This window comes from Pleurodeles waltl, chromosome 4_2, assembly GCF_031143425.1.
Source record: "Pleurodeles waltl isolate 20211129_DDA chromosome 4_2, aPleWal1.hap1.20221129, whole genome shotgun sequence".
NCBI lineage: Eukaryota > Metazoa > Chordata > Amphibia > Caudata > Salamandridae > Pleurodeles > Pleurodeles waltl.
Window position 1 is genome coordinate 888,076,761 of NC_090443.1, and position 15,991 is coordinate 888,092,751.

Sequence of the window (15,991 nt, forward strand, 5' to 3'; positions counted from 1 at the left end):
CAGCAAAGTCTCTATGCAGAGTGACAAAGTGTCTGGGTCATAGTAAATAGCATCAGCATCTCCCCCCCTCTCCTAGTCTCCTGCTCCCTAATGTCTAAATCACTTCCTGGTGACAAGGGTTTTTATCCCCTTTTCGTGGTACATTCCCCTAAAATCTAATTGGACGAGGGGTTGCACCCCACTATCTTTAACCAATTAAAAACACATTAGCTCGTCAAATTTGTTATCCCATAACAGTTCTCACGTATTTTATTGGTGCTTATGATTGACGTCTTTAACGGGTGGAATGTCCGGTATGATTTCATCGTCTTGTGGTCCTTTGCACATCTTCGGTCAGTGGCTCCATTGTCCGTACCGGTTTAGGCGACCTTGTACATAATGTTAATCTACACTGTTGCATTCAGCTAAAAAATTTACTACAGGCAGGGTGAATTTCATGAGAACGGATCTACTACAGTTACATTCAGCTTCTAACTTTTGGAAAAAACGAGTTCATGTGCTTTAGCAAGTCAGCACACTGCACGTTAGAAAAATACATTTAATATGAGAGTCAGGGCAGCTAGACCACGACTCATGCTAACAAAGGCCTACTGGTTTATTAGCAAGAATCTAATACATTTAGCCTTTCAACATTAATGTAAAATCACAATTTAATAAAACATTTCATCATTATTAGTCAGTTTCATTAGTCCCCGTTTACATTGACGGCCACTCCCTGTGGGCACATTTCAAGTGCACGTTTTAGCAAAACATGTTAATACAGTTTCTATGCGGCATCATTATACATTAGTTCATAAACATTTCATGTTAAAATAGATTACGCTACGCTCTCTCAAGAACTTGTTTCATGTAATTGTGTTAGAACTATGCACTTTTCATCTGGAACACATTCTTTTCTGCCAACGATTAAGACAAACTTAGTCCCTGTTCAGACTAAAATGTTTTGGTTCCACAAGCATTGTCTAAAGATGCAGTCCATTTGGAAATGGCTACTGGAGGAATCTCAGTAGAGCAGGACTTCCCAGGAGTGTGAAATGTAGAAGCAGAAGATCACAAATGTGTCATAAGTCACAAATTACTACACCCTGTTTTTTTGTGTTTGGAGTGGAGGAAAACAAAAAGCATTGGTTGAGGAAAGCTAATGCCATGTTTTTTAGGGTTTCCTTTTTATTGTAAGCATATGCAATAAAATAAAAAAACAAACTTCCACTTAAACATGCACACCATAGGTTTGCGGTAAACATTTCTTGTAAAAAACAACTGATGCATCTGTTTAACTAGAGTTGTTTTTCAAACAAAAGCCTTTCAGTTGTTTCATGTATTTATTTATATTTTTGAAAGAGATTAAAATATATCCATAACTAACTTAGCTGTCAAATCTCGGGCAGCAAATATGTTAACATAGCTACCATGTTAATATCTCACTTAAACACTTTATAGCATAAACTCTGAAAAAGGAGCATAAGCAAAATAAATAGCCAGTATGTAAAGTTTTTTATTTTTTTATTTTTATTGCACAACTTAAACATACAGTGCAGAATATGATACGTAACAGGGAGGTGCAGGGAGACAAAAGACATAACACATATGTACCAGCTTGAAGTCATGCTCCAGTACAACTGATCCCTCAAACCTTTGACATTGTTGCTGACTGTGTTCAGTGCTTCTGCCTGGACTTGCAGTGATCTCATTGAGGGCCCAACTCCATCAAGGCTATTGTGTTTCCGAGTATCTTCTGGAAGAGGCTTAAATATGACACAGAATTCGACACATCATGTTCAGTGTGGAGGAAGAACCCTCCCCTATACAGTCCCCCACACAAGGACCTGGCCCCATCCAAAGCTATACAGAGATTATGCAGTGCTCGGAGAGTCTATGATATGGGATGGTTCAGGGGTTCCGGCGTGGGGTAATTTGCCAGTTTCTTGTAGAAGAATCTATATAAGTGGGCCCCAAATATCCTTGAGCCTTGCTGTGGCCAAAAAACAGGGCCATGGCTATGAATCTTTTATCGGGGCTAGATGTCAATTTAGCATAAATGAGTAATGCCACCAAAGGGCTGGGTTATAATCTATGTCAGTGGTTCCCAGCCTTTTGACTTCTGTGGACCCCCACCTTATCATTACTGGAACCCGGGGTCCCCCCACTGAGTCATTACTGAAAGCTGGGGACCTAATGTCTTAATATTATTTAACTTTCTAAGCAGTCGCGGACCCCCCGGGCCCTGGACCACAGGTTGGGAACCACTGACCTATTGCTTTTCATTTGTGATATGCAACCGAAATCCTGTCCCCTGTATTCCTGCACAGCCATGCCACATGTTGGAGGTCTGTGTGGTCCTGACAATACCGAGGACATTTATGTGATCTACTCAGGTCTGTGGCTGCTTGTTTTTTGGGAATATAATAAGCACAGCACAGATATTTATAATGCAGTAATTTATGTCTAAAGTTAGGAAAGACTAGTTTACCTTGTATGCAGCAGAATTCTCACATCTTTTTTGTGATTTCGATTCCCAAGTCGCTATCCCACCCCGCCTATGCAGTAGCGTGCCTACAATCTTTGAATTTGAAACCTGGGATTATAACCTGGCAACCCATCTGTTGGAGACTTAATGAAGTCTGTTAGTGGTGCAAGTTCCAGCAGCTCAGATGGGAATCAAGCATCCTTCTGCAGGCAATGTGTCTCAACCTATAATAGAAGAATATGTCTAATGTTTTCCTCATCTTTAGACTGTTAGACGTTCAATTTTCTTCAATTTTCTTATCAGGTTGGGGATAAGAGATGGCTTTCTTCTAAACTACCCTCTCACCTGTCCCTAACGAAAAATCCTGTGGCCTTGCCTGGAAGGTACACCCAGTATTTCATTCATCTCAGCTAATACCCTATGTGAAGGATACATTCTGCTGTGTCTCGTCACGGTCTCCTCCACTTTTGGTGACTCATTTGCCTGAAAATGAGGTCCAGGACATTTGTGATTCCCGTTTCTTTTGAAATTGCTTGCAGTTCTTGATCTATTGGAAGGGTGATCCTCCCAGTGAGAGATCATGGGAAGATGCTTCGCCGATTCATGCCCCTGTTCTGTTCCAGCGGTTCTTAAGGCAGTTTCCTGGCAAGCCCAGAGCCTCGGGGGGGGGACATACTGTCATACTGTGGGCCACAATGGGGCTGCACTCCACCAGACAGCTTCTCTTGTGTCTCGCTCTACACAGCAGAATGTGCTTGTCACTCACCTGCAAAGCAGCAGTGAAGCCAGCAGGTCGCAGCGTTTGCCCGTAGGCATTTCTTTATTTACAGGCCCGCCAATCCATTCTTATGTGATCCTCTCACTGGCGGCCAAGCTGGAGGACACAATTGTTTCCCCCCTTTTCTTTTCCAAAATCCTTAGGATTCATAAGACTTTTCCATCTACTGTATCCAAGATGGCAGCTATTCCATTTGTGTTCTATGGAAGCTTATCAATCGAATATGGCGGCTCCATTCCTTGAGGTAACTTCTTGTCCTGAGATTATGCAAGGGGTTGGGTTTCTCTTCATCTTTGCATATAACACTTCATTCCAGTGGACATGCTTCCTTGCTCTTGCTAGGTGTTTCTTCAGTCCTGTTGGTGGTACCTCACTTCAGGAGGTTTTCTCTCCTGTTGGTGGATCTTGTCTCTTGCCTGTGTCAACAGTTATGCTCCTGTATCCTGTCTGACACAGCAGGGGCAACAGGGGCTTCCAAATGCAGGCAATTTCTCTTTTGGCAGTGATCGGGCTCAGTTCTACAAGTTTTTTTCACTGCCCAATTACCACCTCATCTCAACATTATCTCCAACAATGCCAACCTAGCATCCATCTAGGGACCCACTCCAGTCAGTGGAGCCAGTGCAAAGTAAAGTTTTAGACTCATCTCTATGGGCCACCAGACATTCTCACACCATGTGGATAAAGATTCCGCTCCCACCCCACAGCACATAAAGACGTGATGATGTAAAATAAACTCTGTGGAAGTATTTAATTGAATGAGGCAAAGCCTTACAAGGGCCACTAATTCCCCGGCCATCATCTTTGCCTCAGCCCGCCCAGTCCTCGTCACCCACGGAGTCCCAATTCCGATTCCCACCGAACCCTGAGAAACTGCAATATATCATGCAGTGGATCAGGCATATTGACAATTAATGCATCATACAATCTAGAGATTGCATTCTTTCCCAGTTGCTCCAGGGCTTAGTTACACTCCAGTGGATTAAAGTTGGGCATTGCCTGCAGGCGCTCTCTGACCTATCAAGTGCATGCCTGGTTTGAAGGTATCTAAAAAGTTTAGATTTATGAAGGTTGAATTCAAGTTGCATTTGGCTGAAGGTTGTGATGCAGGAGTTTTACCATATGTTCCCCACGTTGGATATCCCAGTGATGTCCCATTCAGAGAACCCTGACCCTGCGGAACCTCCAACAATCAATTACTATGCCAAAGGGGAGTTTCTTTCTTTACACGATCTTGCCACTTCATCTCCCTAAGCACCTGATGACAGCATTATAGGGCTGTCCTGATTACCGCAGGCATTGTGGGATTAGAGGAGCGGGACACCCATTGCTACCTACCACTTCTAATCATACTGTGTAGTCAGATCAGCCCTATCAGCAGACAACCATGCATTAATGGTAATAATTGGGCAGTTTGATACTGCTGCGTCATATCCGCAAATCTATTCCTCATCATACGGTGACAGTATTGCATTTGCAAAAGGCTAGCTACCATCTAGATCTTTCTCGCCCATATGTAGTTTGTGTTAGCCGATTGAAGGGAAGTAAAACAAAAAAACTTTTTAGGAGAGGGAGTTGGTAATTTTGAGGAGTGTATTACATTCAGACAGGGCAGTCATTATGAACAGGGTTCTTTGGCCCATCACTGAAATTGGCAACTTACTCCACACCTCAAAATGAGACCTCCCTTGTTGAATTACAGGGGTGGGGGGTGGCAATGTTTAGCTCCCAGCTCCTCACCCAGTCCATCATACGTAATATGAATTTTGAGATACTTAACATTAAAGATGGGTCTAGAGGAACCTCTGGTATTCTCATTACAGCAGGCCAGCCAGTGATTGGGAACACCATAGATTTCTCCCAATTCACCTTAAGTACTAAATTCTCCTATAGAGCTTAACCATTTACATGAGCTGTGGGATGTAATTCTCAGGACCACTACATATAACAGGGCATCGTCAGCTTGTAGTGTCTGTGTGATTTTGATGGGCTGTATTTCCCTACATATGTGCTTAAGTTATCACGCATTCGGCCAGAGGCTTCATTACCTGTGCAGACCTGCACCCCGCTGGATCAGGAAAGGAGCCATTGACACCCCAGTAACTTTCAACCTAACCCTTGGGAGATTATCCATTAATTTGACATATGACCTGAAAAGTGGTCGAACACTAATTCCCTCAATTACTGCATATGAAAAGGACCACTGTACCTAACCAAATGCGTATCTGAAATCATTTTAGACCAGCGTTTGTGGGGTAGATGAACGCTGCGCCAAATCAAGGGCAGCCTAAAGAAATACTGTGTCCCCCTATTGGGCATTAAGAAATTTGCACCAAAGTCCGAATCACCCCCACCAGCCTGTTGGCCAGCTCTTTGGCAATGATCTTTGACTCAGTATTTATCAGTGATATAAGTCTGTAAGAAGCAAAGTCCAGCTTGGCCTTTCCTTGCTTATGAAGGACCACTACAGTGGCTCCTCTCAGATCATATGGCAGTATCTTCTGCTATAGCGCCTCATCAGACGTTAATAAAAGCTGCAGGCCTAGCTAAAAGACATAGGCCCTCCTTATGACCATGGCGGGCGGGGGAGCAGTGGCGGTAATACCGCCAACAGGCCGGCGAAAAAAAAATTTAATTATGACCATGGCGGTTATCGCCATGGTCATCCGCCATTTCTCCACTCCGACCGCCAGGGCGGTGACGACCAGACCGTCGGCGGTATAAGGACCCTGCATACCGGCATGGATTTCGGGTGGTTTGGAACCACCATGAAATCCATGGCGGTAGGCACTATCAGTGCCAGGGAATTGCTTCCCTGGGACTGATAGGGGTCTCCTCCACCCCACTCCCCCACCCGAGTCCTCCCCCGACCCCCCACCACCCCCCAAAGGTGGCAGGACCCACCGCCCCACCCCCACCATTAACACACACACACCCCCCCACACGCAAACATACACTACAACACATACCCGCACACATACAAACAGACATGCAAGCAGACCGACCCGCACACATTTTCCAGACACACATCACCCCCCTGCATGCATACATGCACTCACACACCCCCTCTACATACTCACACCCCCATGCACGCACACAACACCCCTTCACCCCCCTTCCCTAACGGACAATCACCTTACCTTGTCCGGTGATCCTCTGGGAGGGAACGGGATCCATGGGGGCTGCTCCGCCGCCAGCTCCCCGTCACCAGAACGCCGCCACACCGAATCCTGGGTTGGGATTCGGTGGGCGGTGTTCTGATGACAGGGCCGTGGAGGTGGAGGTGGAGCAGCCTCCACTTCCCGGCCGACCGCCAGTATGGCTGCTGGCGGCTCTCTGTCCGAAAAAGGACGGAGGGCTGCCAGCAGTCATGATGTGCTGCTCGGAAAACCGCCTGCACTTGTCGGTCTTCAGCACAGCAGTACCTCAGTGGTCTTGGAAAAAGACCGCCCAGGTTGAAATGAGGCCCATAGTGTTTAAAGAATTCTACTGAGAATCCATTGTCACTGGGAACTTTTCTCACTTGCTGTGTCTAATATCCACCACGATCTCTTCCTCCATAGTGGGGAGATCTGATGTTGTGCTAGCTTCATTTGTGAACCTGGGGACGGGAATGTCCATGATAAAGGGCCCATCCCTGACCTCAGGTTTCAATTTGTGTTTGACATACAGACTAGTATAAAAATCGGAGAAAGTAGTCGACACACCCCGAGGGCTGGGTACAGTGTCCCTGTCAGGATCTTGCATGTAGGAGACAAAAATGTCTTTAGCCTTTTCGTTGGCAAGCCAATATATCAGTTTGCCGGCCTTGTCTCCAACCTTGTATAATCTATATTTAAAGGCCAGTATTGACATCTTGTTCTGCTTCCAGAGCTTGGTCTTCAAGGCTTCTGGTGAACTGAGGTCTCTGGAGAGCAGGCAACTCTCTTCAACGCCTGATCACACGCTCCAGGGCAAAAGTCTCCCTTAAATTTTCTTGTTTGTGTTTGTTAATATAAGAGATAATTCCCCCTGTATGACCGTTTTGAGGGATTCCCATAATGTCACATTAGGAACCACTCAATAGCTTCTCAGAGCAGCCACTCATATTTTTTATCTGAAAACAGACAAGTGTTCAGGTGCCATTTAGTCCATTCTCCTCCTCTTTATATTGGTTACCAATTCAGTGAGATAGTGATTTGAGAGACATCTGGGAAGGATTCTTGAGTCTGTAATATCAAAGAGAAGACTAACAAGAGGAAAAAAAGTCCAGTCTGGACTGAGTATGTTGCACACATGAGAGTAGTATGTGTACATTTTATCTAGGCGGTGCATAGTTCGCCATGGCACACAGGCCCATGGACTGTGCCCACCCCCTCAGGGATGTATTCCTTGTGGAGGAGGAGGAGGAGTTTGTAGAGTCCAAGCCAGAATCCGTGACTGAGTTGTAACCTCCACCCAAGCTCATTTGCTCCATCAGAGAAGTCTGAAACAGCTTGGAAAGCTCCCATAGAGTGCCGTCTGACAGCACGGTTGTGATTTCTATTAACAATAGTTCATGTCTTACCCTCTACCATTCCAGAGATCCCAACACCTTCCTTGGGGATCACAAGTGACCTCCCTTAACTCAAATGGAAACTTCCTATGGGGCAAGATTGCCACCCAACTATAGTCCCTGGTAAACACTGAGTAGAAGACCGTGGAGTAGCCATGTCTCTCCAGGAACTGACAATTCGTCCCAAGGAGATGCATTTCTTGCAGTAGTAAATTTGTGTGCTCTCACTTCATTGCTCACAATAAGACTCAACCCCTTTTGAACTTGTTGTTCACCCCATTCACATTTCAGGATATAACCATGGAAGTCGATTGGGTTACATCTAGTGATAGAGGTGTAAACTGAAAATAATGAGAATAGAAGTGAGAAGGGTTGAGCTGAGTAATAAAAAAAAAAATAGACAAAATCCTCTAAACATTTCCAACTTCACACAGCCCCACACCTCTAGGAATGAAGCATCTGTCGCCCAGGTGAACTAAAATAATTGAGTTTTGAAGACAGGCTTATTTGTGTTCTATGCTTCCATACATGCATTAAAAAAAAGAGACAGTTGGGCGGTAATGATTAATAGCAAATAGTTTATGGTGCCTCATAGATGATAGTAGGCTGGATGTACATCGCCTTTCAGCTGGTGGTCCCGGATCCACAGGTCGAGTCCACGGCTGCATCTTTGCTGAAGAGATCTATCCCACATCAGCTGCAGGTTTACATTTCTGCGGTGGGCGACGATGGGTCTCCCTTCTCCATCCTGGACCAGTCAGCTAGGGATGGTCACTGATGGCACCACGCAGTGTGGGTTGAACCTGGAGCATCCTTGTGTCGACATCAATTTCCTTCTCTCTACCCACTCCCGGGCAGACCCTGGAGTTTCAAAGAATATGTTTTCCCATTCGAAAATCACCTTCAATTAAGCCACGAACATCAATATGTAGGGTATTTACATCACACCCAGTTTTTGTTTTACAGTTAAAAGGGACTTATGCTGCTGTTGCACCTTAACCAAGTAATCTGAAAAAAGAAGGTTGTTGGCGGAGTCACACGTAAGGTCCTGCTTCCACATGACAGCTCTATGGGTTTTGTAGGTCAGCATAGTTGAGACATCGCATGATGATAAAGTGCAGAGACGATAAAGAAGTCTCATTATGATAGAGTTCCCCCCTAGATGGGGCCTGGGCGCCAGTGAGCGGTGGGCCCTTTCCAAGACAAAGCACACTGACAATTTCCCTTAGGGGATCCAGGATTTGAGCACCACTTTGCTGCTGCTAGGAGCTCTTGAGGACATATTTGTCAAGCTTCTTTTGGATGGTAGAGGCCTGGGCTCTATCCTTAAATATTTCTCAACAATGTCAGCAGATGTTGCAGTTTAATGAATAAGCCATTTGCTGCCATCTGCTGATCATGTAGAACCGAAAGACAGGCAGCTAACAAGTCATTGGGCTGCCTCCGACCCAAGGAACTGGGTAGTTGTGGCTCCCCAGCCCAGCTCACAGTTTTGCCCAACACACCTCTAAGACTCGGGACCCCATGGCATCCCAATCTGCCAGCAAGTTGTTTCACCAGGTCCCTCCACTCAAATATAGGGCCTAGGGCTCCAAGACTTGCCACCAAGCTGGCAACAAAGGAGAAAGAGGGGCAAGGGATACAGATCACCAGCTGCAGTCCACCCGGCCCTCGCACCATCTACGGAGCCCAGTCTTGCACACTCTGCTGCCATGTCACCTTCCAAGGGAAAATAAGGCCACCCAGGTCCAAGCTGCTGAGATAAGCAGATAGCAACAGTTAGGCAGCTGGACGCACCCAACAATCACAGTGCCAAAACACAATAAGGCCCTGGGTGGGTTTGCAGCCGCCCCACCAACTTGAATGTCCCTCAGCCAGTCGCTTCTCCCCCGGGTCTCCGCTGCTGTGGCAGAGCCCAAGCCTCCAGGCCAGGCAAACTCAACATACCCCTATTCTCTCTCCCTTACTGACCTCAGGCAACTCTGACCACTAAGGAGCTCTGCCGCGGCTGGAGCGGCTTGGCAGTCAATCCTGTTCTCTCTCGCTGGAGTGTCTATTGGGTTCTTGATATCTGAAACATGCCAACAGGATGTTAAAGGATTTAGATTATGACATGCTTGGAAATCTAGCACTGCGTGTCTGCCACCTTGTGCTATCAAAGTTGGAGTGAGGTTTAGGGCTTTGACATGATGTGTGGTCTGCAAGTACTTGTCCATGATTGTTTCTGTACTTTGCAATGGCCTTCTTGCCATTTAGTATGCTTGCAACGTCAGACATATGACTGTTAATGTCTGCGCAGAGCATCACTGGGAAATATGGACCTAATATTACCATGTGGAAGCAGTAAAGGAGCTACAGGTAGCAAGAAAGCATATGCTGAGAGCCTCTTGCAGTGAATATCTTTATAGAAATTGGACTCTGAATTCCATTCCCCCACTGTCCTCATGCATGCCTCAGCGATGTTGACACTTGTCTGGTAACCATTATGCAAAGACTTAATACTGCGGAGTAATTGATCACTTTCTCGCATTGAAGGAGTAATTGTGCAGAAGACTGTTATATTTCATGATGTGAAGATGTACTGTTGTGTTATATTAAAAATACAGTTCTGATTGGCTGACAACACTTCAACCTGGAAGGGTTGTTAGCCATGTTAGGACGCTACTTCAGCCGAGTCCCTCCAAAAAAAGTGAAACAAATGAAAGAGGGCGAGGATAGAGTCTCCCTGACCCCTTAGCTCTGGTGCTGGAATCCCAGAGGGCCCCCTCCAGAGTAAAAAAATAATTAAAAAATCATTTTGGTGGAAATAACAGCTGATCCACTAAAAAGTAAAATAAAACTGAAAAAAACGAAGTGTGGACTGCCGCACTTCTTTGAAAGGAGCCCCCGGATAAACCAAGTCACGGGGGCATGGCCATTTTAATGTGGTGGGGCCACCCTTCCCCTCTTTCCCCGAGTCATCCCCCATCCCCCACCCCCCAGGGTGATAGATAAAATATGTGCGGGCCGCGTAGCACCACAGGGACCACCACCACCTCCCAGGGGCAAAATGCTTTATTTGTGTGTGGGGGCGGCCACCTCCCAGGGGCTTTACATAAATTGAACGCGGGGGACCCATTACCCCTCCCGCCCGCCGTCCCCAAAAAATAATAATAATTAGGCCGCACCCTGAGGGATGGGTCCCCGGGTCGAGATCGGCACTGGGGAGGGGGGTTACACCTACACCCCCTCATGTTTTACTTTGACCACTTGGATGAAAAATGTAATAGTATTTAGAGACACAAATATCTATGCTGTTCTCAGAATATTTATTAAACCTTGTGTGTTTAAGATGTAGGATATTGAGGTTGTGCAGTATAAAACTGTCAGTCCTTGTTTATTTATACATCACAGTAAATTGATAGTATATTTAAAGACAAAATATCCACAATGTTCCCTGAATATTGATTAAACCTTGTCTATGTAAGATGTGGGTTATTAAAGTCATGCAGTATAAAACTGGCAGTCACCTCTGCTTTGTACGTCAACAAAGCACACATCATTGCAAAGTTGGATGTCTCACACCTAGCTCCAGAAACAGCTAGATGTTGGCATCAATTAATGCATGTCAATTCGAAGTTTGACCAAAGTACAGAAGACCTCAAATTCCAGATTCGAGTTATTTCTACAGAACTAAAGTAGTTGGGAAATATTTGCCATGTGACGAACCTTTTGCAGACCTAAGACTTGCAGCCTAATCAACACTTACAAACTCAGCCTTACCAAAGGCTCCCCTGGCACCCTTTTCTGTGACTGTCACAATCCATGTTTACTCCTTGAATATCAAGCAGTGCTAGTTGCCGGTTGCCAGTCAGTGGTGTCCATAGAGTGCTCATTTAGTCTTTGAGAATATGGATGCGTATGTGAATGGCATCAGGCACAGCAAGGATGAATCAGCCAATCCCTTGACTGGAGACTAGAGGTCATGTGAGTCAGAAGGTGAAGATGATGGCAACTTTAAGAGCACCTTTTCCTGGTGAAGTTACCTTCTTAATGATCCTCTACAGATCAGACCAATTCTTATCAGATCGGATGGAAGCAGTAATGGGGACAGAACACATAAGAGGAAGAGAAATGTATGTCCAAAGCAGTATCTTTTTCATTATTAATTATATACATAGTTGCAGTGAAGAGTAGTGTTTATTGCATATATGCAAATAGGTAGCACTCAGGTACACGCAGACTTTCCAAATTTCCATAATTTTCCAAAGTTAACTTTGAGCTGAATAAGCAATTAATATGACCTCTGTTTTGTGGCAGAATGTTTTGTTGGTGGGCACTTGTGTATGTGGAATTTAGAAACAAGTAAATTACAGGCCTGCCTTTCCACAAGGCTTCTATTTCATGTTGGCCATTTGTCTGAAAGTCACCAGATTTTATTGTTCTTTGTAGATGACAAAAGTACAGATTCAAGAGCTCTTCTGATTGCACGACAGAAGGAATATAAGCTGGCCGCATTGAAAGCTAAGCAGCAAGGGAATATTGAAAAGGCTAAGGATTATATGAAGACTGGAAAGGTATGTAATATTCCTAAAGAATAAAGCAAATATACACACTACTATTGTTTGTGTATCCCTAATACACTCTGCATTTAAATATTAAGAATTAGTACTATGAGCTGTTTAGGGTAATGATCCAAACATCAACTTTCTCATTGGCTCATAAATCCACTCGCATATCCAAGAACTAAAATAATCTTTAGACATTTGCTTACTTTTAAATCATGATGTTGTTCTCTTCCATTAACCATCTTTCCAGACAGTTCATTATGAAGTGTCTAGTACCTGGCTGCTGTATAGGATAATGGAACGTAAAATAGTCTAAGAACTGCAAGGTAAACAAACTGTTTCTCTTATTGCAAATATATTAATTATTGTGCTAAATACAATTTGAGTAAAGGTTTGAAATTGTAGATTTACGAGCACAGATTGGACCTGCACAGAGACACAATTGTTTTGAAAACCGTGATCGGTTAATGCGTGTAGATGAAAAATTAATACTTTTTTCAATGGAGCTAATGGTCTGTAAGGTCTTTGTCTATTTATAGTTGCAAATATGTTGTGCTCTGTTTTATTATATATTCTTCAGTAAGATCCCGGGAAAGGGAGGATGTTTCTCCCGACACATACCTTTTTGGTGTGGAGCTTGATCTGCGAGTTGATGGGCACTTCATAATGAACTGTTTGGAAAGATTTTTAACTAAAGAGAATAAAGTTAAGTTAAAAAAAATAAAAATCAGCAGGTACCTAAAGATTCTCTCATCTATCTCATATGGGTGGTGAGTGGATTTGTGGGCTAATGAGAATGTTGTTGTTTGGACTAATAAACCGAGGGCCTGGTTACGACCCTGGCGGTCTTTAGACCAAAGTGGTCCTTCCACTTTGGCGGCTGTCTGATCACCACATTACGAAGTGGCGATCGTGCCGCAGTCAGATCGCCAGCAACGCCAGTTCTCCTCCACAGGAGGGACTGGCGGTCCTAATCTGCCAGGGCAGTGCTACAAGCAGCGCCACCCTTGGGATTATGATCCCCTTCTCCGCCAGCGTATACATGGCAGTAGCGCCGCCATGAAAGGCTGGCGGAGACGGGGTGCATGGTGCCCCAGGGTAGCCCTGCACTACCCATGCACTTGGCATGGGCAGTGCGGGGACCCCCCTGACCTGCCCCGTTGCAGACAGTGAACATCAGGATGGGTGCTGGTGCACCCTATGCACTACAGCATTGCCGCCAGCTCTATTATGAGTCGGCGTCAATGTTGCAGGCTGTTTCCCGCTGGGCCAGCGGGCGGGAACACCGTTTTCTCCCGCTGACCAAGAGGGGTACACTTTTAAGGGGTCCGCAGGAAGGCGGCTGCACTGGCGGCAACCTGACTGTCGGGATTTCAGCAGACAGTGTAAGTCATCCACCGAAGTCATAATGACCCCCCAAGTGTCTGTAGAAACTGTAGATGTTTGTTTTGAAATTATCAAGGGAGACATGTTTTACAGTTATACTTTGGCATTAGAAGACTGATAACAGCTGTTATGAATACCCACTTCTCTGCTGTAGAAGCAGTTTAAAGACAACAATATTTTTTTCTGCAATTGCCCCCCTTCCTCGATAACCCTATTTTGTCTCTACTGTGGAGGTACATTGAGTTAAAAAAAAAACCACTATGTTCACTGAGCAACACACACCCATCTTACCCAAAGTTGGATTTCCAACATTTACATTCCGGGCAAATAGGACTGAAAAAAAGCCACATTATTCAGCCAAGGAGTTGACTTAGTTGGCTAGCATACATTCCCTAATTTCATCTAATTTGTTGTTTTATAGGTGGCAGGGACTTCGCAGGCTGGAGTTGCCTTATGTTGAGTATTTCTTTTAAGAATGTGACTACTGCAAGTCCCTCTGTAATCAAGAAAAGAGCATGTTGTTCATTGAACTAAAACTTTGTGAGCACTGAGGAAAAATTTACTGGAATCACAAAGTAAATGTAGCCACTTAGAAGTTGCCACACAAAATTTCCACATTAGTAATTTGTCCCTAAATTCTTCACCACACTGCTTCTCCACCCCTGTAACCAGCTAGGGGCAGGGCGACGAGAGACTTGCATTTTCTATAGTCCTACAACTAGTTCACTTAGTTTTTTAGGTTCCTGAATCCTCTACCATGCTGTTCACCTTACCCTATGATCATGCAATGGTGGGATCACCGGTCGCACCTGATCAAAGCAAGCTCCATGTGACTTAAGTTTAACTCTGGGGAATTTCAAGAGTGTGTGCAAGGCATCAGTTATAAGAAAAAGTACCATCTACCTCACTGTTATGATCTGACCATAGCTTTTAACAATTTTAACAGACATGAAGGCCCTCATTACAATCCTGGTGGTCGGTGATAAAGTGGCGGTAATACCGCCAACAGGCCGGCAGTAAAAAAAAATGGAATCACGACCATGGTGGAAACCGCCAACATAGACAGCCACTTTAACACTCCGACCGCCACGGCGGTAGCAACAAACACCGCAGCAGTCACCGTCAACAGACAGGCGGAAGACAATGTACCGCCCACACTATTACAAGGCACCAATCCGCCAGCTTTTCCGGGGCTGTACCAACGACATCAAAAGCACGGTGGAAACAGTCTGTGGAACGGAAAGCACTCACCTCTCGACACCCAACGAGGAACCTGGACGCCATGGAGCCCGAGTTACAGATGTTACCAATGTTGGTTTACCTCCTCTTCTACCAGGAATATCATAGACGGCGGCGACGACCACAGTGAGTACTGCACCTAGCACACAGGCGAGGGGGGAGGAAAAAGGAGAGTGACGCACACACACACGCAACAAGCAACACGCCATCCCCACCCACAACAACTGACACACAAACACATCCAAATACATCACAGATACACCCCGTCACACCCTGGAAGAACGCAAGGACCAAATGAAATGATTATAACGAGGGTAATCATTGAAAATCCTGATAGGCCAACATAACTTTAAAAGATCAGTATATACAAATATTTACAGCAAGTACACAAGTCCGTATACTGTTCCATTACATGTCCGTGGACCAGTGGTCCCAAAAAACATGGGCGAAGCCCACACATGACACCTGCCTCAAAACGGAGAGAACAATGCAGGGGCATCAGGTTTAAAAAAACACAGGCACCCCAGGGAGAAGGGGAAGTGGGGCACCTCAGCTGGATGACAGGACAACACCACTGCTCCACGAGGGGGCTCCATGCCCACTGCTTGCTCCTGGGGAGTGCAAAGCCACAGTCTCTCAAGTCTCAAGTGGGTGGTTTGCCCACTGCTTGGTCCTGGGAGGTACAAAGCCACAGTCTCTCAAGTGGGTGGTTTGCCCACTGCTTGGTCCTGGGGAGTGCAAAGCCACAGTCTCTCAAGTGGGTTGTTTGCCCACTGCTTGGTCCTGGGAAGTGCAAAGCCACAGTCTCTCATGTGGGTGGTTTGCCCACTGCTTGGTCCTGGGGAGTGCAAAGCCACAGTCTCTCTAGCGGATGCTGTTCTCCACAGGTTCTGGAGGGGGCATGGTGCCCAGAGTGCTTCATCCTGCCAAGGACTGGGGTAGTGGATGCTTTTCTCCACTGGTTCTGGAGGGGGCATGGTGCCCAGAGTGCTTCATCCTGCCAAGGACTGCGGTAGTGGATGCTTTTCTCCATTGGTTCT

General features: G+C 45.5%; 1 protein-coding gene across 1 annotated transcript in view; it reads left to right on the forward strand.

Moving 5' to 3' along the window:
- The window catches only part of CC2D1B (coiled-coil and C2 domain containing 1B), a 637,449-nt gene that overhangs the window by 193,261 nt on the left and 428,197 nt on the right, over positions 1–15,991 (forward strand). The window contains exon 8 of the mRNA XM_069232670.1: positions 12,211–12,335. Coding sequence (XP_069088771.1) covers positions 12,211–12,335 — 125 coding nt within the window. The remainder of the gene's footprint in view (positions 1–12,210; positions 12,336–15,991) is intronic.